General features: G+C 52.1%; 1 protein-coding gene across 2 annotated transcripts in view; it reads left to right on the forward strand.

Moving 5' to 3' along the window:
- The window catches only part of NEURL1B (neuralized E3 ubiquitin protein ligase 1B), a 46,705-nt gene extending 43,709 nt beyond the window's left edge, over nt 1-2,996 (forward strand). For both annotated transcript variants that reach the window (XM_054488695.2, XM_063665356.1), the window contains 2 exons: nt 793-918; nt 1,301-2,996. In XM_054488695.2, the coding sequence (XP_054344670.1) occupies nt 793-918; nt 1,301-1,545 (371 nt within the window). In that variant the 3' untranslated portion in view covers nt 1,546-2,996. The remainder of the gene's footprint in view (nt 1-792; nt 919-1,300) is intronic.
- Nucleotides 2,997-22,426: the final 19,430 nt, after the last annotated feature.

Consider the following 22,426-nt stretch of genomic DNA (forward strand, 5'->3'; position numbering starts at 1 on the left):
ATAGTCATCATTTCAGCCCGAGATGAAGTGCCCATTATCTGTCCATTCATCCTCAGGTAGGGCAAGGGAAGGGGCGTCTCTTCATCCTAAGAAATAAGCTGTTATTGTCTGAACCAATAGCAAGCTTGGGGAAGAAAACTCCTCCATGTTGAGCACTAGTAGTCAGGGATCTTTTTGCAAGTGGCAAAACCCCACTCAAAGTGCCCTAAGCAAAAAGGAAATGTCTGGGAGTATATTGGGTGAGTTCAGGAACAGCTGGATCTAGGTACTGGAAGGCTGTCAGCAGGATAGCACCTCTCTTTCCAACTCAAAGCTCTGCTTGCCTCTGTGTTGGCATCACTCTGAGGCAGGCCTTTGCCACAGCTTGGCTCTTCCAGCTCCAGGCTTCCTCCCCAATGAATGGAATGAGTTCCTTCTTTCCTAGTAGTTCTAGTAAAAGTTGCAGAATTGGGTCTCGGGCCTTACGGGGGTTATGTGCCCTTTCCTGAACCACCACTATTGCGACCAGGGAGTGGAAGTTCCTATTGGCCTGGCCCTTATCCTATGAGGGAGGGCACATTAGTATCCCAAAAGAACATCCCAGGGCTGTTTGTGGAAGAGAAGAGAGGCCTGGTAGACAAAGAACAGAGGCACCACACTTGGATACACTCTTCACTCCTCAGCAGAACCCTGGGAGATAGCTCTGGTCCTCTCATTAGACGGAAAAGCTAAGGTGCAAAGCAGTGACGCACCATGGACTAGCAGGGCAGGTCCAACCTCCCACTGCCCCTGATGGAATCTTTTGGGTCTCAGGTACCCTGCAGTGCAGCCCTGCGACCACGACTCCGTCAGGGTCCCTCAGCGGCTCCCAGGATGATAGCGATTCAGACATGACTTTCAGTGTCAACCAGTCCTCCTCGGCATCTGAGTCATCCCTGGGTAAGGAAATGCAAACCCTGGCAGGGGCAGGGGCTGGCGGCTGGCCTGGCTCCTCCGGCTGTGCCAGCGGCCTTCCAGGGGCTGAGCAGGGTGGCCGCCTTTCCCCAGCATCCTCTCCTTCCCTCAGCTGTGTGCTCAGCTGGAGGGAGAAGTGTCTAGATAAGGCATTCCAAAGGGTGATGATGGTGGCGTTTTATCTTGGTGTTTGGGAGTAGAAGAGTAGAGAAAGCTGCAAAACCTGCAAGGTGAACTCAAATTAGTATCTCCCCAAAGTGTTCTCCCACCGGTCCCACCAAGAAGCCCTGCATTCTCGGGGTTGCCCCAACAGAGCCCACCTGAGAGAGACATTGTTAACATTATGTCCTCTTCTCCCTTTCGGCAGTGACGGCCCCCAGCTCCCCACTGAGCCCCCCGGTGTCCCCCATGTTCTCCCCACCGGAGCCGGCAGGCATCAAGAATGGCGAGTGCACGGTGTGCTTCGATGGCGAGGTGGACACGGTCATCTACACGTGTGGACACATGTGCCTGTGCCACAGCTGCGGCCTGCGGCTCAAGCGGCAGGCCCGGGCCTGCTGCCCCATCTGCCGGCGGCCCATCAAGGACGTCATTAAGATCTACAGGCCATAGCCTAGCCCGCCCACGGGCCTTGGCCAGAGCAAGGTCACCTTTCTGAAGCCCCCCTGGGCTGGGCAACCACATGGCTGCCAGGGAGTCCAAGGGCAGCGGCCGTCTCTCCAGTGGTGGGCAAGGCGTGACAGTCGTGGAGCGAGGCCCGCGGGGCCTCAGCCCAGGCAGGGCTTGCTTCCGGCTCCAAAGTGCTTTGCCCCCAAAAGGCCGTCCCAAGAGCAAGCTCAGGAACTGCCTGGCAGATCACCCTGTCCCTTGGTGACCTTTCAACTGGGAAACAGCGTCCTCTGTCTGTGCAATGCTTCTTGCTGGGGTTGGGTTGAGTGTGAGAGAGGGGGAGGGGAGGGAGGGAGAACAGAGAGAATGTGTGTGAGAGAGAGAGAGAGAGAGAATGAACGTGTAGCGATTTTACCAGGGGTCCCGGCTCCGGGAGGAAATGTGGAATCCGGAGCCCCGACGTTGGCATGACTAGAAGTTGTTCACTTTCTGGGGATGGGACATAAGCTGGTTTTGAATGTATGAAGCTGACCCTAACAGAACTCCCTGGGGTGGTGTAGAAAAGAGATGCTCAGATTTTCTAAGGGGAGGCAAAAATAACTCATTGTTTACAGCTCCGAAGCGTGAACTCCTTGAGGGGTAGGTGGGCAGAGAACAATTCACTTCTTCATTTCTTACTGGGTCTTAGAGCTGGGTGTGATGGGCACCAAGGCCAAGCCCTCTGGTCTGTGTCATCTTTTCACCCCTTCACCCCCAGACTGTCTAATAATACACACATCATACCTTGTCTCCGTCTCTGGAGGCAAGTCTCTGTAATGCCCCTCCCCATCTCCAAGGAGAAGACCAGCAGTAGGTTCTGTTTTTCTCTGGAAGAGAAAGAATCCTAGAGGCAGGTGACCCACCTGGAGCTGGAAAGTCCACTCCACGACGCAGACAGCTCTCACCTTCCTGCGGTGGTCCCTGGACCTGGCATTCCCAGGGGACCTGCTGGCAGGAGGAGGAACGAGGGCTTTATAACTTTGGTTATAACTTTTGGTCTTTGTTCTGATTCTGAGTGTATCTTCCTCCGCTGGTTACTAAAGTGTTCACTGATAAGTATGTTAACTAATGATGGAGACAGTAACTAAAAATGCTGGCATTGGGATGCTCTCCCTTCCCAGACCTATCTGCTGGTATTTCCTGGGACCCTGGCCCTGCCCCACCCCCTCAGCCCTGCCCATCTCTGCAGACTCCCAGACCACACCCGGGCCGATGGGCTGGCCCAGGCCTGTCCCTCCGTTCCTGCCCCCAGTTCTGGGCTCCACCTCTGCCCTCTTCTGTGCTGTCCCATTAGGGAAGTCCTTTGGCCTGTCTTATTTTTCAGTTCCCAATTAGAAGTCTAGAACCTGCCAACTCCAAGAGTTCTTGGGAGGACCAGCACAACGTTCTAAAAAGCCTGGGACGCCTTACAAAAAGCAAGTATCAATTGTAGTACAATTCCTAATCTGTTCATATCCTGCTGAAGGAGGGAAGGAGGGAGAGGAAGGCAGGGGAGTTGATGCATTCATATAACAAACACTTGCTGGGTGTCTGGGTGCCCAGAGCAAAGCTGAGCCAGGCCCTCACCAGATCAAGCCCCATAGACCAGCTGGTGCCCATGCAATGCTGGCAGTTTGGGGCCTCCTGTTCCTCCTCTAGCTGGGAGTAGTCACTGTTGTCTGACCTGATTCCAACTTAAGGCCCCCACTCTCTTGCCCCATCAAGAATCCCTGATTATTTACTTTTCCCTAGAAAATCTGGGGAAATTCCCACATTTTAATTTTGCAGCAGAATTTTCTGAGCAGCTTTTGGAACCACAGTGTTTGCCAAGATAAGAGTTTGAGAATCCAGCAGCCCTGGGTGCCTGGCTGAATTTGGTTTCCTGTATGTGCTGGGTGTGGGCGGGGCCATGCACAGGCCCTGCACGGAGGACTCCTCACCCCAGGCCTGTGGTGCTCCAGACAACCGTCTCCTGTCTACCCTGAGACCTAGCCACAAGCTGTGGGGTCTCAGTGGCCTGGGAGAAAGCAGCTCCACTCTCCTGCCCTTCCTGGCTGCCCCTTTGGGTTCCAACCGGGGTCACGTCCAGCCTCCACTGGGAAACCAGTGACTGAGGCCTGGACCCAGAGGTGGACCAGGCATCTCCTGGCCACCTGTGACCTGGGAAGAAGGGAGTCAGTGGCCCGTTCAACCTGCTCTGCAGCTGCTATAAATAGCCTCCCTGTTTCCAAGAGGAGGTAAGGAGGTGTTTATCTTCTAAAAACCAGACATTTCCTGATGCTCTGAGCGTTACTCAGTGCTACAGAGGAGATGCACACGTCCCCACTATGTTCTGTCTTGAGAAGGGGACAAGAGAAAGACAAAAAGGAGCTACTATATTTTATTTTGCACCTACAGTGTGCCTTGGCACTGGGCTAGAGAGGCACCTTCCTGCGTGAATCCTGTGAGGCAGGTCTTATTGCCATAATAAGTCACATCTAAGACACTGCCGGTCATAAAACACTGTTTTACATACCATAAGGAAAAAAAACGCGGCCAATCTTAACTAAGATGCTACAACTGTACAGTTCCTTCCAATCAGAGATGTTCACGTGTGGAAAAAAAAACTGTGCTACTTAGAATCTATGAAAGTTGGTATTATCCCACTTGGCAGGTAAGGAAACTGAGGTCCTGTGAGTGAAGTGACCTCATGATCACACAACAGGAGGAGGCAGGGCTGGGATTCAAACCCGGGAGTGTCTGCTGCCACATCCCACACTCCCACTGCCTGGCTCCAAGTCCCAGGAAGCTCGAGACTGTGAGTTTTCTCCCTTGAAACTCACCTGGAGAGAGTCCGGGCACCTGTGCCTATGTGGAGGGTTCCAGCCCCAGCCAGGGCCCCTCCACTGCCCACACCCTGGGAGGAGAAGCGGCCTCCCTTCCAGGCTTATCTGCTCACTGCCCACCTCCTGGCAGAGCTGAGCTCTGAGAGATCTGGACTCCAACCCAAGGGCCCTCTCTTGTTATGCAGGGGTGTCCACAGTTGGGGAGGGACCTGGGGCCTTGTCCCACCACCTTCCTAGGCCCTGTGATCACCACCCCATCAAGCGGGGCCCTAGCCCCCTGAGCACCCCCTCACGTGACCCAGCCCTCGGCTGTTCCAGGCTCACTGCCCGTGGTGTGCTCTTCTGGGCCCCAGCAGCCAGGGCTCCAGGGCGAGGACAGGGGAGACCTGAAAACACCCCGTTGTTAATGGTCTTGTGCCCGTTCATTCGGAGCCTCCTGAAAAACTGGGCTGTTGCCAAGGCAAATCCGGCTCCTTGTCCTAGCAGGTTCTCAGAACGGGGAGTCCCCTGGGATGGAGCTGCTCCCCTCACGGCAGCACCACGTTTCCAGTCCCTCGATGCCACTAATCAGCATGGACTGTGGTCAGGACACAGGGTTAACTTTTCTCTGACCCCCTGGTGCTGGTCCTGTGCTAACACGTAGTAGTTACTCAGTAAAGGTTTGCTGAGTAAACCAGAAATCAGATTATGAGTGTTCAGGGGTTTGATAAAACAGCACCACATAACGCACACAAAGATACTCCAGAAACATTTGCTGAGTACCTAATACGTGTGAGGTGCTGTGAGGATAGAGCAGAGAGGACTGTGCCCCAGCTGTGATGCCAGCAGAGGTGACACTAAGAGGGAAATGAGATATTTGGGGCAGAATCCACTGGGCTCTCTTGGCCATCTGCTGCCTTGGGTCCGTTGAGGTGGGTGCCCAAAGGCTGCCTTCTTGACCAGAACCTGCTGTGCGCTTCACAGAACCTCCTCTTCATTAGAAATGCTGGGCACATTGCAGTCAGTGAGCTGCTGCCAAAACGGCGTTAAGTAGAACCCCCGGAGGCCCCGCGGGTTGGTGATCACCCTCAGGTCCTGCCAGGGAGACACGGTGGGGAAGTTGGGTAATTGCTGCTTTCAGGCCCTGGAAATCAGTGGCCAAGGCCCAGGAGAACCCCAGTGAGTCCGTCCAGTTGAGGCAGAGAGGCAATTAACCTCCCACTGCTCGGCCCTGCGCCTGCCCGTCCTGGCAGGGGGCACCGGCTCAGGAACACGCGGCCTCCTGGCATTTCTCGGTATTTAACTGTCTCGCTGTCTTATCCGAGTCCCTAATGAAATGACTTGTGCGACAATCTGTCTGTGCCTTACGAAAGTGTCTGTGCACTTTTTATCCTTTTTAAAAGCAACTTTTAAAAGTGGATGGGGAGGGGGGCTAGCATACGTGGTAGGGTTCTAGAAATCTGTGGTCATCGCTGAAATCCTTTTTGCATCATGTTTTTGATGTTGGAGTGATGAAGTGTACATCCCCCACCCCACACACCACTACCTGTGTACAGACCTTTTAAAACACGTCTTCTTTTTCTGATTCAATACTGTGACCCTCCAGTACAGTCTAATCCTTGGGGATCTGTAATCAAGGTTTTCAAACCTGGGAAGTGGGTTGGGAAGGGTTTGCACTGGTCTTGCGTGTTGTGCTTTTCTGTGTTGTGTGTTTTGATTTTTGTCTGTTTTTATCTGTTTTATATTGACATAATTTTCCTGTTTAAAAAAAATACAACTTTGGCTTGTTAAAAAAAAAAAAGTCTTCAGAACTCAATTTTTAAAATCCCACTTACATACACTGATGGGGAATGAAGGTGAGGATCCAAATCATTGCCAGCCTTGAGGAAATAAATTGCAAAATGTCTATAGAACCCCGACAATGTTTGATGCCTTTGCCAAATAACTCACTTCTGTGAAAATCACAAAGAAATCATTCTAATCAAGGATGTGATCTACGTGTAAAGATATTCACTGCGGCATTTTCTAGAGTGGTAAAAAGCTGTGAGCAACCCTAATGTCCAACAACCAGGGTGTATTCACCAAGACTGTTGGTTACAAGTGACGGAAACCCAATTCGGACAGGTTTTAGGGGGATAAAGAGCTAGGGAACTGAAAAGTCCAGTAGCAGAACCCACTCTACGTGCAGGTGGAACCAGGGTCTGAAATGCTGCATCAGGACTAGCCTCTCCCCTCTCACTCAGCCCTGTGATCTGGCCCCATTCCCAGGCAGGTTCTCAAGATGCCTCCTGCAGGGCCACCAGCATCCTGCCTTTGAGCAGTCCCTGCATGGACTAGCTCAGATCACGTGTCCGCTCCTGAACTAGTCACAGGACAGGCAGATACGGGGCTCTGATTGGTCAGACCCAGGATGGGTGTTCACCTGCACCCAGTAGCTGCCCTGTCTGAACTCTGTGGGCTGAAAATGGGGACTCGCAATCTCCAGAGAAAATGAGTCCTAAAGAATGCATGCCCAAGGTGGGCAGATTATGAGGTCAAGAGTCCAAGACCATCCTGGCCAACATGATGAAACCCCGTCTACTCAAGATACAAAAAATTAGCCAGGTGTGGTGGCACACGCCTGTAATCCCAGCTACTCAGGAGGCTGAGGCAGGAGAATCACTTGAACCTGAGAGGTGGAGGTTGCAGTGAGCCGAGATCGCACCATTGTACTCTAGCCTGGGTGACAGGGCGAGACTGTCTAAAAAAAAAAGAAGAATGCAGTGTGGGCAAAAACAACAGGCCTCTGTGTAGGGAACGGTAAACCATGATACCGACACATATGGGGCTAATGACACCGGCATGAAGCCAGACTGCCAAGGCCTCACCAAGACATTGGGAAAGATGCTTAATGTCCTTGTGCTTCAGTTTCCTCATCTTCAAAGCAAGAACAATAATAGTTCCTGATTTTAGGATGGGTGTAAATGTTATTGAGATCATACCAGTGATGTGCCAGGCACAGCATCTGGCACCCAGCACCAAGCAACAATTGTTAGTTTATAACACAGGAACGGGTTTATGTTAAAGTGTGGTTAAAAAAAAATCAAGATATAAAATTGCACATACACCGTGATCTCATAGATGAAAAAAACACAAAAACACCAACAGCCCAAAAACCTACCCAAGCATTGGAAAGACCAGAAAGAAAGGAGTGAAATGTCCATGAGGGCTGTGTCTGAGTGATGGCCTTATTGGTGCCTTTTTCTCATACTTGCTTATTATAGAAAATTTCCCAAATTTCCCAAATTTTCTATAATGAGCAAGTATGACTTTTCATTTAAACTTGTTACTTGGAAAAAATGATCTCCCTACTCTGCAAAAGCCAAAGAGAACAGCTGGCTCTTGCTGGAATTTGTCAGGAATTCCCAGGCTGATTGTCTGTGAGTTTAAGATCCAAATTTAGTCCGGTGGAGATAAGGACCTGTAAGTTTCTAGCGGAGGCCAGGCCAGGCTGACCAGTTTGGTGGGGCTTCCTCCAGGTCAGGCTTTGGGGCCCAAATTTCTGGGGTGGAACATGGCAGTGGTAGCAGGAGCGGGAGTGGGGAGTAGGGGAGTGGGGTGAACAAAGAGAGGGAGCTGCCCAGGCCTGCTCCTTCTGGATGGTTAGAAGAGCCTGGCTTGGTGACACTGAGTTTTAGGAAGCAATGAGATAAGAGAAACCAGCATTTATCAAGCAGCACAAACCATGGTTTTCACACATTCTCACAATGGATCTTCACAATAGTGTTCTCATTTTACAGGCAAGGAGGCCAAAGTGAAAGTAGGGTTGGCCCCCAGGTGGGCCTGCTCCAGAGTCAAGGCAAAATCTTTCAGAGACACATTTCGCACCCCTTTACCAAAGTCTTGGTGAGGGGCCGAGTCTGTCCAAAACCCAGGATCCTTTCTCCCCTTCCAGATTTCCTTCCCACAACACTATGTCCTTCTACTGGACCAGGCAACATTTTCACAGACGCTATCTGATAATCAAGACTTTTTTGAATAAAGAAAAAAAAGTAGGGCCAGGCGCAGTGGCTCAAGCCTGTAATCCCAGCACTTTGGAGGCCAAAGCGGGTGGATCACCTGAGGTCAGGAGTTCAAGATCAGCCTGGACCACATGGTGAAACCTCGTCTCTACTAAAAATACAAAAAATTAGCCAGGTGTGGTGGTGGGCGCCTGTAATCCCAGCTACTCAGGAGGCTGAGGCAGGAGAATTGCTTGAACCCAGGAGGCGGAGGTTGCAGTAAGCTGAGATCGTGCCACTGTACTCCAGCCTGGGCAACAAGAGCGAAACTCTATCTCAAAAAAAAAGAAAGAAAGAAAAATAAAGAAAAAAAGGTCATATTAATCTAGGCCCACTGCATTGTAAGAGACTGAAACCTAACTTAAGAAAAAAAAAAAAGGAGAGCGGGCAGAATGTACTGACTCACGCCCAGAACAGATCAGTCTAGCTTCAGGAACAGCTAGATCCGGGTATTCACATGATGTTGTCAGGCCTCTGCCTCTGTCTCTCAGTTCTGCCTTCCTCTGAGCTGATGGCACTCTCAGGCAGGCTCTCCCTTTGCAGCAACCAGAACAACCTCCAGTGACTCATATCATGCCAGTTTAGTGACCCTTTAAAGAAGTTTCAGGAAAAGTCCCAGTGCTGTCTCTCCTTTGACTCCTTGGATCAAAAGCTCAATCCCTGAACCTGTCACATGCCCACACCTGATACAAAACTCTAGGTATGGCATGGCCCTTACCCTCAAGAACCAACCAGTCTGGAGGGGAAGGCAGACCCCTAAACAGACGTGTTTAGACCAGTGCACTTCTGAGGCTGTGGGAACGATCCAATTCAGGCCACGAGGTTTCGGGATCATTTAGCGATGTAATTAGGCATCCTTCTTTCTCCTGGCCTTGTGTGTTCTTACCAACACCTGAGCCATGTTCCCTGGCACATCCAATTCCTCCTCCGATGCTGCAGTGCACACAGCCTGTGCGCTGACCCTCACCAGCTCCTGCTGCCTGCAGTGCACCTAGCCTGGGGCGGTGGGGGTTCGCTATTGTGCATGCACATCCCTTTTTCTCATTCCCTGAGTTCCTGCAGGACAAGCAATCCTCCAGAAAGATGATAATAATACCGGATCATTTAATGAGCACTTACTGTGTGCAAAGGACATCCATGACATCAGTAAATCCTCACAACAGTTCTCTGAAGTGGCTCCATCATTACCTTCATTTTACAGGCAAGAAGCCAAGACTCAGAAGGAATCAGTAACCTTCTCCTACTTTATATGGCCTCTCAAAGACAAAAGGTTTCTTCACTTTCTGTTTGTAATTATGTCCTTGGACCTAGACCCCCTGGTTCCCAAGTGCAAATGGGCCTAGAACATTTGCAGCTGTGATTTCACAGACTCCCACCAGCCACCCGTTGTATTACAGTCCCATTTTACAGGGAAGGGAAGGGCCTGCCCCAAATCACACTGCTTAGGAGCTGTGGGGCCAGGATTTGAACCAGGCCTGGCTCTTTCCACCGCATCACAGCATGTCTGTGGGTACATTGTCAGGAGGAGGGGGAGGGAAAGGAGGAAGGAGAGTAAGAAGAAAAGGACAAGAAAAAAGCCAGATTCAGCACCTCGAAGGGCTTTTTCTAGAAGGACATCAGCTGTGTCCTGCCTCACACAATGCCTATCCATTCAATTCCAGGGGCAGGGAATCTTTGCTTTTCCCTTCAGGCTCTGATCTCCTGGCTCTTGGAAGCTCCCACACAAGGATGTGGAAAACACGAATATTCCAGGCATCGAGCTATGGGAACAGAACCCCGACCTTGGCTGTTAAATACACCTAGGGAGAAGCTTCCAGAAGCCCAGTGGTGGGGTGTGTTGGGGAGGAGCTGCATCAAAACGAAGTGCCTCAGGCAGCCTGATCCCCTTTCCTCAACCTCCTCCCCTCTCAGCTTGGGCCTTCCCAGGTCTAAACCCTTCTTCCCAGACAGACAGCCTGACTCTCCTGCCTTTCCGACTGCCCAGGGAAGGCCTTGGCCATCCTTTCAGGAGCACAAGGGCCTGCTTAGGAGGGCTGGGCCGGCCTGACTGAGTTCACATCCATGCTCCGCCCCAGCCAGCAGAGGACCTGCCCTCCCCACCAGGCCTCCTGAGGGTGCCTCTCACATACCAAACTTTACGTGAATGTGCCCCTTGGAGCTGCACGATGGGGATGCCCCCTTCTGAGCCTCCCCCCTCGTGGCCCCTACGTGGGCCCTGTAAGACCACACCCTCCCTCCGCCCTTAGGAGGCTGCATCCTGGCATCTCAGCTCTGAGCCGGGGTTTCCAGTGTGATGGGGTCTAGTGTGGTGGGTGAGTTCCCTCCAGCTGAGGGGACAGGCCTGCCTGTGCTGTGGGATCTTGGGCAAGTTACATACCCTCTCTGAACCTCAGTTTCTGGAGCTTCGAAGGAAGAGGGGTGTCAAATTGTGTCAGAAAGTGGCTGGCATTCAGCAGGTGCTAAATGTTTTTTAGGAGTATTCTAGACCGTGCTACACCAGCTACCCCTCACCCATGCCCTCCCCTGTCCCATCTGGGCCAGCGGCTGCCTCCATCCTCCTGCAACCTCTTGGGCCTCCCGTGCCACCTCAGTGAGCCTGCCCTGCGACACTGTCAGCAGCATCCGCAGGTGACGCGGCGCATCCCCGGCTCCCAACACAGGGTCTACCAAACGGTAGGGCCTTAGTGTGTACACCCCTCACCCACACCCAGTGTGGAATTTCTGGCATTAACATACCTCCCTTCCACAAAGAATGAACCGGAGTGGTGATCTGCTGGTGGAGTCGTGCTAGGCCTCGGGGCTGGCCCAGGCCCCCGCCCCTTGCTTGTCTTGGTTCCCAGTCAAGAGCGCTGGCCCCAGGCCTGGGAGGCTGACCGACCTCAGACTCCAGGGGGAAAGCCACACTTTTGCTCAACTCCCAGGAGCAGCCCCGCATTCCAGGAGGGGCGTGGGAAGCACCAGGCCTTCCCCAACTGAGCTGAGCGGGGAGCTGCCTGCAGCCACGCTGGCCCCCACAGCCTCAGCGCTGGCCCAAGCCCACTTTGGGTTCCCCAGGGACAACCACCCCACCTCAGAGGGATGGAGATGGGGCTCTGAGAGATTGCTACTGCCACCCCAGGAGAGAAACACCAGGCTATTCCCAGGAAGCCCTCTCTGGCTTCCCCATCTGCCCACAGTTTCCCACGCTGACTCCATCTCCTTTTTCTGGTGCCACCCCACCCCACCCCTGATCAGCACAAAAAGAGTTCCCTACATGACTCTGAGCAATGGCAGACTCCCTTCTGCCTCTGCCCCCTCTGACAGGTGGTCCCAGGGCTGTCTAGAACCTACTCCAGGGCCATCCCTCCCGGCTGACCTTGCTATCTTTCCACCCTGGAGTTATTTCATCTGTGTTATGAACACAGACCCGGCTTGGGGGAGCCTCCCGCAAGGTACTCCCCAAGCTGGACCTTAGAGGCTGGACAGCCCTTGGCCGGCAGAAGCTCCTCCTGAGCACTCCCTGCAGAAAGGAGCTGCCCAAACGCAGAAGCTGATGGGCCCCGTGCTGGAGGAGCCCTCCAGGGTGGGGGCAAAGGTCCCAAGAGACATTTGCCTTCTGCAACAAACCAGCCTTTCTCCAAGAGGTTCCCACGACCCTGCTGGCTGGCGCTCCTGAGCAGGCTTCCTCCCACAGGGCAAGCTCCCCTTGGCCTCCCAGGAAAGGACAGACGGACAGGCAAAGGGCAATGAAACAGCCTGGGCCGGGAGTGATCCCGGGTGAGGGCCCCGTCCCCTCGGGCTTCCCTTTCCGCGCCCTCACCATAAGGCAGTGCAACTGAAAGTCCTGGAGTTCAGGGAGGTGGCTCTCCAGGCTCCTCGGCAGAAGGCGCAGGGATTGGACTGTTTCTTTCTAGAAGATGGAGCACTGTCGCTCTCTAGTGGCCATGGTGAGAAGTGGCAAAGACCTGAGCGGAAAGACATCGGTCAAGGTCCAGGTGCTGGACAGATTCACACCCCCTACCATCCCCCGCGAGCACATCCTGCAGAAGCCACGACGACCGGGAAGCCAGACTCCTGCAAATGGCCTTGTGTATCTGGGTAACCTTGAGGAGGCATGTCGGGGTGACATTGAGTCTGGGTCTGGGGTCAAGTCTGCGTTTGGGGGTGGACTGGAGCTGAGGGTGTGGTGGGCTGGGGCTGGGGCTGGGAAAGGGAAAAGATCTCCCCGCCCCTGCAGTGCTGGGAGGATGGCGCATGGACACGATGTTTCTTTACTCCGGTCCTACTGATCTGACCCGCTCCGTTTAACCCGCACGTCTGACCCTGTGCCGGGCACATTAGAATAAAACAAGTAGGAGAGGAAAATGCAATATTTTTAAACCCTCAAAGATAGACAGAAATGACAATGCAGCTAAAACTGCACCTTTGGCCATTCAAAAAAAAAAAAAAAAAAAAGTGCCTCTTCAGTGCTTGAGATATTTATGCCCCAGCTGGTTCAAGAAGTTTGCTCTGGGGCAGGGCACGGTGGCTCACGTCTGCACTTCTGGAGGCCGAGGTAGGCCGATAACTGGAGGTCAGGAGTTCGAGACCAGCCTGGCCAAAATGATGAAACCCCGTCTCTACCAAAAATACAAAAATTAGCCGGGCGTGGTGGCGGGCACCTGTAATCCCAGCACTTTAGGATGCCAAGGTGGGCAGATCACCTGAGGTCAGGAGTTCGAGACCAGCCTGGTCAACATGGTGAAAGCCCATCTCTATTAAAAATACAAAAATTAGCCAGGTGTGGTGGCGGGCACATGTAATCCCAGCTACTGAGGAAGCTGAGGCAGGAGAATCACCTGGACCAGGGAGGTGGAGGTTGCAGTGAGCTGAGATCATGCCATTGCACTACAGCCTGGGCAACAAGAGTGAAACTCCATCTCAAAAAATAAAACATAAAAGACAGTGGACAAAGTAGAGCCCAGTGAATTAGCAAATCAATCTAACACGACAAATCTCTGCTCTCACCATCCTCATTGCCAGGGGCCAGGGCCAGAAATGGAAGCAGATGTTACAGCAGAATGGCCAGTGTTCTGGCAAAGGTAAAACCAGGACATCGTGGGAGCCCTCACTAACCTGAGAGGGTCAGGGGAGGTGTCCAGGAAGAGGAAGCTTGGAGGAGCATTTTGAAGGGGGGAATGATAGCCTCCAGGTGGAGAAGAGGAAGAAAGGATCGCCAGGCAGATGGAAGAGCACAGCGAAGGCCCAGGGGCAGCTTATTCCAGCTTGGGTGGCCCATCAGGCCAATAACCACAGTAACAACAAAAGGTATAGAAGAAGCTGGTTTGGAGAGGTTGCTGAACTCCACCTTGAGGGTTGCTTTTGAATATTTCTTTTTAAATAGTTCTTTTTGCTTTCCTTTCCTCCCTCACATAAAATAGGAAACACACTCTCAGCTGCTAAGCCTCTCCCCAGGGGTGTGCTTTGCCTAATACATTGCAAAATTGACCTACTAATGCTAAGAAATTAAGTCAAATTAAATCACAAGACAGTTTCCAAGGACTGCTTACCATTCCCTACTTGTCTGCCAGGGAAGAAGGCGCCATGCCCTGGGTGTGGATAAGATAGGGGCTCTGTAAGCTCTGTGACCCCAACATAGCCACTGGCACTTGCTACCCTCAGATCTCCAGGAACTGGTAGAGAATAACCCCAAACCGCCAAGAGTTTGCCTCTCTGGGCATGATCTGGCTCCAGTGAAGTTGTGAGACTCCCACCCCTTAAGGAGCTTAAAGAGCTTAAAGAGCCCACCCCTGCTGTAGAGAGAAGCGACAGCTGCCAGGCTCCGCCCACCCCTCCTTCCTGGATAAATGAGGGTGTGAAGGGCCCAGCCCTTCTCTACAGAATGCTGGGGCTGCTTTGGGATGTGTGGCTTGGTATTCACAGTCACCTTGGGAGTCAGAACTAGGTTCAGCCTCCGTGGCAGGACACCCAAGCTCTGTCACATCTGTTTCTACGGCTCCTCCTGCCTCCCGCCTTGCTCCTCCACAGCCCCCATAGCCGCCCTGCCCCTTGCAGTGCCCTAGCCAGCTCGAGCTGCCTTTACAGATGCAGACTGCTCATGGTTCTAAGTATTAACTGAGTCTCCTTGACCCCTGGCATTTCCCGCCCCCTGCCCCGCCACCCCACCCCAGTTACCTAGAATCTTTCCCTCCCTCCCTACTCAATGGAAAGATGCCTCAGGGCAGAAAGCAAACAGGAAGGACTCCGGATTTACTGCATAACTGATGCTCTCGGAGCAGCCTGGGCTGCCAGGGGAGCAGGCAGAATAGTGTTCTGCTCCTACTCCCCATCAACGCCTTGGCACTATACCTCTGGAACTTGGCCATGACCTTGAGGGAAAGGGAAGGAACCCCAGTGAAATGCAGTCTCAAAATAGAAATTAAGTTGTTGGGAAAGCAAGCTCATTAAATGCATGCCTGAGTTTATGGGTTGAGACTCATGCCTGTTATACATAGGTGTCTGTCTCAGTCTGGAAGGTTCCCACCCACACCCCAAGTACACACACACACACATACACACACACTCACACTCACACAGCCTGGATCATGCCTACTTACCTGCTCACCATCCAAACCTCGGTTTCCATATGACCCCCTCCAGAAAGCCTTCCCCAACAGACCTCACCCCTGCCCCCACATCACAGGGCTGGATTAATCTGTAAGCATTTTCTTCTTCGTCTCCTTCAGTGCCTATCAGCTCCTCAAGAACAGGGATGAGATCTAGTTCACCGTGGCATCCCTATTGCTCAGAACAGTGCCTGGCACTTAGTGGGCACCCCACAAATATTTCTTCACTTAAACAAATGACCACATGGCAGATGAGGAAGACAGGACTTGGGGAAGGTATCCTAAGAGGAAGTTCTTTCTGACAGCTGCAGACATCGGCGTCAGGCCATGCCTGGGACGTTCCTTCCAGTTGGGTGCATGCTGAGCGTTTCTTGCCTCTGTCCTTCTGGCTTAGTCTGTTCCACTTCTCCCCTCTCCACTTTTTGGGAGGGTTCTGGGGAGGGTGGGCAGAAGGGGAGAAGTGCAAGAGGCAGGGCGGCTGGGGCTGGCGGGAGGATTTTGCGGCATTTGGAAGACACAGTAGGTAGGAGACGAAGCTAGGGCGTCAGCCCCCTTGATGGTAACTGGGAATTACAGTAGAGAAACGGCGCTGTACGGACACTGCTGGTTTTGTGTTCACAGGACTTTTCTCACACTGGCACATGGATCACAGCTTTACAAATGCCACATCCTCAAGAAACCACAGCAGACAGCTCCTGCCTCTTCCTCCACCTCCTCCTGAATCAGAAGGGAAGTGAGATTTCTATTTGCCTGGCGTGCACAACCCTCCATAGTTTACACCTGGTACAGCTCTTCAGTTAATAAAGAGCCCCACATGTCCCAGGTATAGAAGGTCCTTTATTTTCTTATGCTCTTTATTTGCATAATATTCCCTTTTAGACACACCACCTTGGTCCCTGAAGTGGACAGCTATTATTTTTCTCCTACCCAGCCTCTTGGAAACAGCACTTCAGTCTTCCTCAGGGGCACCACCCCACCCCGCCCTGTTCCTGTGCATCACACAGGCTGACCTCATTCCCTTGGCCAAGAACCGTGGCCCGGCCCATCAGTGCCTCCCACCTCCACTGGAACCCGCCCCACCCAAATTCATTGTCCACACAGCCACAGGAGGCATTTTTCATTTTCTTTTTCTTTTTTTTTTTTTTTTTGAGATGGAGTCGCGCTCTGTCACCCAGGCTGGAGTGCGATGGCATGATCTATGCTCATTGCAACTTCCGCCTCCTTGGCTCAAGCAATTCTCCTGCCTCAGCTTCCCAAGTAACTGGGATTAGAGGTGCCCACCACTACGCCCAGCTAATTGGTGTATTTTTGTATTTTTAGTAGAGACAGGGTTTCACTATGTTGGCCAGGCTGGTCTCAAACTCCTGTCCTCAGGTGATCCACCTGCCTGAGTCTCCCCAAGTGCTGGGATTACAGGCGTGAGCCACCGCACCTGGCCAGGATTTTCTTAAAACATAAAACTAGATTCCGTCATTCCTCTGCTTAAAATCCCTCAGAGATTCTCATGTCAAACTTAAGCTCTTTACCAGGGCCCTGCATGACCTGCATAAAAGTCTCAACTGAAATGTGATTTGCTCAGAAGGACCCTTTGTAGCCACACTATGGAGACCTTTGTCTATCTCAGCACGTTGCTTCTTTTGTTTGTTTTGTTTTGTTTTGTTTTTGAGACAGGATCTTGCTCTGTTGTCCAAGCTGAAGTGCAGTGGCAAGAACAGGGCTCACTGCAGCCTTGACTTCCTGGTCTCAAGCGGACCTCCCACCTCAGCCTCCAAAGTGCTGGGATTACAGGCATGAGCCACTGTGCCTAGCCACTCTGCTTCTATTCTTTGGAGCATTTATCACATTTTGTCAGTTCAGTTTCCCCCTCACTATGGAGAGGGTGAGGGAGGGCAGGGACAGCCCTCTCCCCCCCACTTCTTATTCCTAGCACGTGGCACGTGGTAGGTGCTCAATCCATCTTTGAAGAAGGCTGGAATAATGACCCTGGGGTGAGGGAGGCCAAGCAGAGATGTGCTGGGCTAGTGCAGTGGCCCAGGACAGAGATGGAGGTGGTCTGCGCTCAGGGGCTGTGAAGCCAACAGACATTACTGGACGGAGGGTGCATCTTATCCATCTGGGCTGCTATGACAGAATACCATAGACTGGGTGGCTTATCCACAGCAGGCACTTACTTCTCATAGTTCTGGAGGCTGGGAAGTCCAAGATCAAGGAGACAGCAGATTCCGTGTCTGGTGAGGGCCACTTTCTCATAGAGGTGACTTCTCGCTGAGTCTACACGTGGTGCAAGGGGCAAAGAATCTCTCTGGGGACTCTTTTATAAGGGCACTAATCCCATTCACAGGGGCTTCATACTCATGACCTAATCACCTCCCAAAAGCCCCATCTCCTAACACCATTAACACGGTGGGTAGTGGGGTGGAATTTAAACATGGATTTAGGGGTGATACAAACATTCAGACCGTAGCAGGGAGGATGTATTTTGGGGGCAGAGAAAACAGAATGGAAACTGCCTTTGCAAAAATCATAGCTGAGAAAATTACGACAGTGAAAGATACCAGACCTAAGTGACCCCATCTTGCTTCTAACCTCGAAACTGTCCTTGTTCATTCCTGGGCATAGGCCGAACTCGCTTTGGGAAGGAATTTAGTGTACAGTTTATATAATAGGCCTTCCCAAAAGGCTAAACTGTTCTTGTAAAACAAATGGAAGGCCACCAGCCACCAAGTCAAGATGAGAGGGGCTGGAATTCTAAATATTCCCAGCCATTATTCTGGAGGTCCTAAGATTTGCAACTTCCCCAATTACTCTTGAAGGTAACATCACTATTGTGAACCTAAGATCGGCCTTTGGAGATGTCTTTTTAGGTTTTTGCATTTCTAACAACTAAATGGCCCCACCTGCACCTGCCAACCCATCTTGTGCCCGCCCCCCCGCCCCCCCGTGGAGCTGACTCAGCAGAAGAGAACAGCTTCGACGCCCTGTGAGTTCATCCCCAAGCCAACCAATCAGCACTCCCAGTTCACTGGCCCCCTGCCCACCAAATTATCCTTAAAAACTGTGATCCTCGAGTTTTCAGAAAGACTGATTTGAGTAATAATAAAACTTCGGTCTCCCACACAGCCAGCTCTGCGTGGATTACTCTTTCTCGATCGCAATTCCCCTGCCTTGACAAATCGGCTCTGTCTAGGCAGCCGGCAAGGTGAATGGCTTGGCGGTTACAGAATGTGTTGGCAGGCTGAATGGTGGGGTGGGAGAAGAAGGATGAACACTACATTTCCCACTTGAGCACCTGTGTGGGATGGTGGTGCCAGGGGACTTGGGATGGTGGGAGGGCAAGCGTTACAGGAAAACCCACACGTTATGTTTGGGATACATTCATGGTGGGATGTCTGTGAGACACTTAAGGGAGGGGTTGTGTAGGCAGCTAGACTGTGAGTCTGGAGCCAGAGGGAAGATCTAGATTCAAGACATAAGTATGGGGGTCAACAGCACGTTGATGGTGCCGAAAATCACAAATGGTATGAGATCCATTGGAGAGAACACGTATGGAGAGAAGACAGGAGCTCAGGACTGCACCTGAGGATGCCCAAGATTCTGAGATCACATAGAGAAAGAGCAGCCAGCAAAGGACACTGAACAGAAGAGGCCAGTGCAGGGGACAGGAAAACCAGGCCAGTGTGGTGGCCCTGAGCCAAGGGAAGAGTTTCTCAAGGAGAGAGAAGTCAACAGTGAAGATACTGCTGAAAGATGTGCTGTGATGGGAACAGAGACGTGGCCTTTGGATTCACAATAGGAAGGTCCTGGGAGCTTGACAAGAGCTATTGTAGGCCAGGCTCAGTGGCTCATGCTTGTAATTCCAGCACTTTGGGAGGCCAAGGTGGGATCACTTGAGGCCAGGAGTTTGAGACCAGCCTGGGCAATATAGTGAGACCTCATCTTAAAAAAAAAAAAAAAAAAAAAAGTCTGGGCACAGTGGCTCACGCCTGTAGTCCCAGCACTTCGGGACGCCTAGGCAGGTGGATCACCTGAGGTCACGAGTTCAAGACCAGGCTGGCCAACATGGTGAAACCTGGTCTCTACTAAAAAATACAAAAAAAATAGGCAGGCGTGGTGGCACACGCCTATAATCCCAGCTTCTGGGGAGGTTGAGGCAGGAGAATCTCTTGAACCTGGGAGGTGGAGGTTGCAATGAGTCAAGATTGCACCACTTTACTCCAGCCTGGGAAACGGAGTGAGACTCTATCTCAAAAAATAAAATAAAATAATAAAAAATTAGCTGGGTGTGGTAGTGCACTCCTGTGGTCCCAGCTACTCACGAGGCTGAGGTGGGAGGATTGCTTGAGCCCAGGAGGTTGAGGCTGCATTGAGCTGTGATCACACCACTGCACTCCAGCCTGGGTGACCAAGTGAGATCCTGTCTCAAAAAAATAAATGAATAAAATAAAATAATGAATAAATAAAAGCCATCCCCCATTTTCCAAAGCCCTCCTCATGAGCATTGCTGAATCACAACTAAGAACCATTGCTCTAGCACAAAAGTTAACAGACTTGTTCTGTAAGAGACAGATGGTAAAGTTTTTCAGCATTGCAAGCTGTATGATTACTGGCACAACTATGCAATTCCATCATTGTAGTTTGATAGCAGCCACAGACAATTCCTAAGCAAATGAGTGGGACTGTGTTCCAATAAAACTTTATTTAAAAACACAATTGGTGGGCCAGATTTGGCCCATGAGCTATATAGTTTTCCGGCCCTTGCCCTAGCATGTGTGCTGATGAGGATCACCTAAAGAAGAAGGCACTGGTGACGTGGAAAGGAGGGAAAACCACACAAGCAAGGCTTCCAAGAAAGCAGGAGGAGATCCAGGGCCCAAAAGCTGTGGTGGGGAGAAGGACATTTGCTGCTGTATGGCAGGCAGAGAGAGAGAAGGTAGGTTTGGTGGTGTGTATATGCAACTTGCCCCTGGAGACCTTCTATTGCTCCAAGATAAATGAGTGGAAGTCTCAGCTGAGAGTGGGGGAGAAGAAGGGTTTCTGAGAATATACAGACAAAGGAAAACCATCCTCTCAGGAATGGGCAGAAAACCTTCTAGAGAAACACGGTAAGAGGGCAGGGCAATGAGAGACCATTTGGGAATCATAAAACTGAATTGAAAGTGAACTCAGTCAGCTTGGGAGTGGTATTTGTGTCTCCTCCCCTCCCAAATTCTTATGCTGAAGCCCAAACTCCCAATGTGATAGTACTGGGACTTGGGGCCTTTGGTAGGAAATTAGGTCATGGTGGAGCCCTTGTGATGGAATTAGTGCCCTTATAAGAAAAGATATGAGAGCTTTGCTCTCTCTCTCTCCACCCCCCGACATCCCGCCCCACCATGTCCCTCTCCCTCCTCCTCCTCTCCCCAACATGGTGTGAAGACACAGCAGGAAAGTGGCCATCTGCAAGCCGGGGAGAGAGCCCTCACCAGGAACCAAGTCACCAGCACCTTGGCCTCGGACTTCCAGCCTCCAGAGCTGTAGGAAATAACAGTCTGCTGTTTAAGCCCTGAGTTGGTGGGATTTTGTGAGTGCAGCCGAGCTGACTGTGACAGGTGGGATTTTACCCAGCAACACTCAGCTGCTCCAGAGTGCCCTGGAGAGGGGAAAGGGTGGATTTATCCAGGGTCGGGGCTTTGCCAGGCAAGCAAAACGGAGGAAGGCGGGCACACTGCGGGGCGGGAAGAAGCGACAAGGCGTGGGTGGCAGACCCCAGGACCTGAGCTAGGGAAGGCGGGAGATGACGGCTGCCGGGCAGGATGGATGGTGAGAAGAGGGTGAGGCCAGTTGGCTGGAGGGTGAGGACCAGGGACGGGACATCGAGGAATCCTGAGCAAGTGGCCTGGAGGGGTGGGAAGTGGTGGCCGAGAGCTGGGACCTAGACTTGACACATCAAAAATGAGGTCCCTTCTGAGAATGGCGGAGAATGACGTGATGGGGCAGGTGGCTGAGCGGGAGGAGCAGGTGGCTGCAGGTGGGGAAGGTGTGAAGCTGTGAGGCCTGGGGAGTTGGGTGGGTCACTGCCATGTGGGTTAAAGTCCCCCCACCCTCCCAGTGAGCTCAAGTCTTCTGTATATACGGGGACAGGGCAGGGGCACGAGGTGTCCTGGGGGCCGGTAGATGGCACCAGTGACTAGGGAAAGAGCAGCACAGCCAGACGTCTACAGCTCCCAAAGGAGAGGAAGGAGCCCGGAATCCGCACATCCGCTCCAGCTCACAGGGCTCCAGCATGGGGAAACTTCTTCCACCTGAGACACCCAGGGCACCGCGTCCTGGGGACAGCCCATTTTAGGCGGGGGAGGGGATGGAGACACTGCTCAGAGGAGTGGGGCATGAAGGCCTGCTGAACTCAGAGGGGACGGGACGCACAGGCAGGGGAGTGTGGGCTGGGAGTGGGGTGAGTGCCTGAGGGCAAATGTGCGTGAGCATGGGGATGAGGATGTGGCGGTATGTGTGAGTGTGAGTGTGCGTGAGCTGAGGGTGTGGGAATGTGCGTGCATATGCAAGTGACTGCAAGTGTGTATGTGAGCACGGGGGGTGTAACAGTGTTAGTGTATGAATGTAGGTGTGTGAGAGTATGAGGGTGAATGTGTGTGAATGTGTGGGTGGGTGAGTGAGTGTGGATGTGAGTGTGTGGTGTGGGTGTGTCTGCAAGAGAGAGAAAGAGGAGAGAGAGAGAGAGAGAGAGATGGATAGGATGGGGTTGGCTAGCGGGTGGTACAGGGCAGTGCTGCGGGGGGGAATATCCAGAAGCTGCTGGAAGGCCATGAAGGCTGACAGGTGGGCTGGGGTGGTTGGGGCCTCAGAGAGGGCTGTCACCACCTCCACTCCTGTGTACTCTGAGGCCTCCCCAGCTGAGTGGCGGCTCTGGGGCAGCTACTCCTCAGAGTTCCTTTCATCCGAGTTATTGGCATTTTCTGGATTGCTGCTGTAGGTTTTCGTCATTGATTTTAAGATTGCAGCCAGGTGCAATGGCTCACGCCTGTAGTCCCATCTACTCAGGAGGCTGAGGTGGGAGGATCCCCTGAGCCCAGGAGGTCAAGGCCACAGTGAGCCATGACGGCAACCACTGCACTCCAGCCTGGGCGACAGAATGAGGAGACCCTGTCTCAAAAGAAAAAAAAAAAAGACTTACATGGTATTCCATTGATTGGGTACTGCATAATTTATTCAGCATTCCCCTATTAATATAACACACATTGTCACTGTGTGCAGAAATGATCAGTTACCAACATCACTGTCACACGGGTCCCGAAGCAGTCTTTTGGCTCATCCCACAATTGCTTCTACAGGATAAATTCCTTGAATGGGAATTGTTAGGGAAAAACTATGCAGAGGTCTAAGGTGATAAACCTATGCTGCCAAAATGCTCTCCCAAAGGACTGAGACAATTTACAAGTAAGCC

The sequence above is a fragment of the Pongo pygmaeus genome, chromosome 4, assembly GCF_028885625.2.
Source record: "Pongo pygmaeus isolate AG05252 chromosome 4, NHGRI_mPonPyg2-v2.0_pri, whole genome shotgun sequence".
Lineage (NCBI taxonomy): Eukaryota > Metazoa > Chordata > Mammalia > Primates > Hominidae > Pongo > Pongo pygmaeus.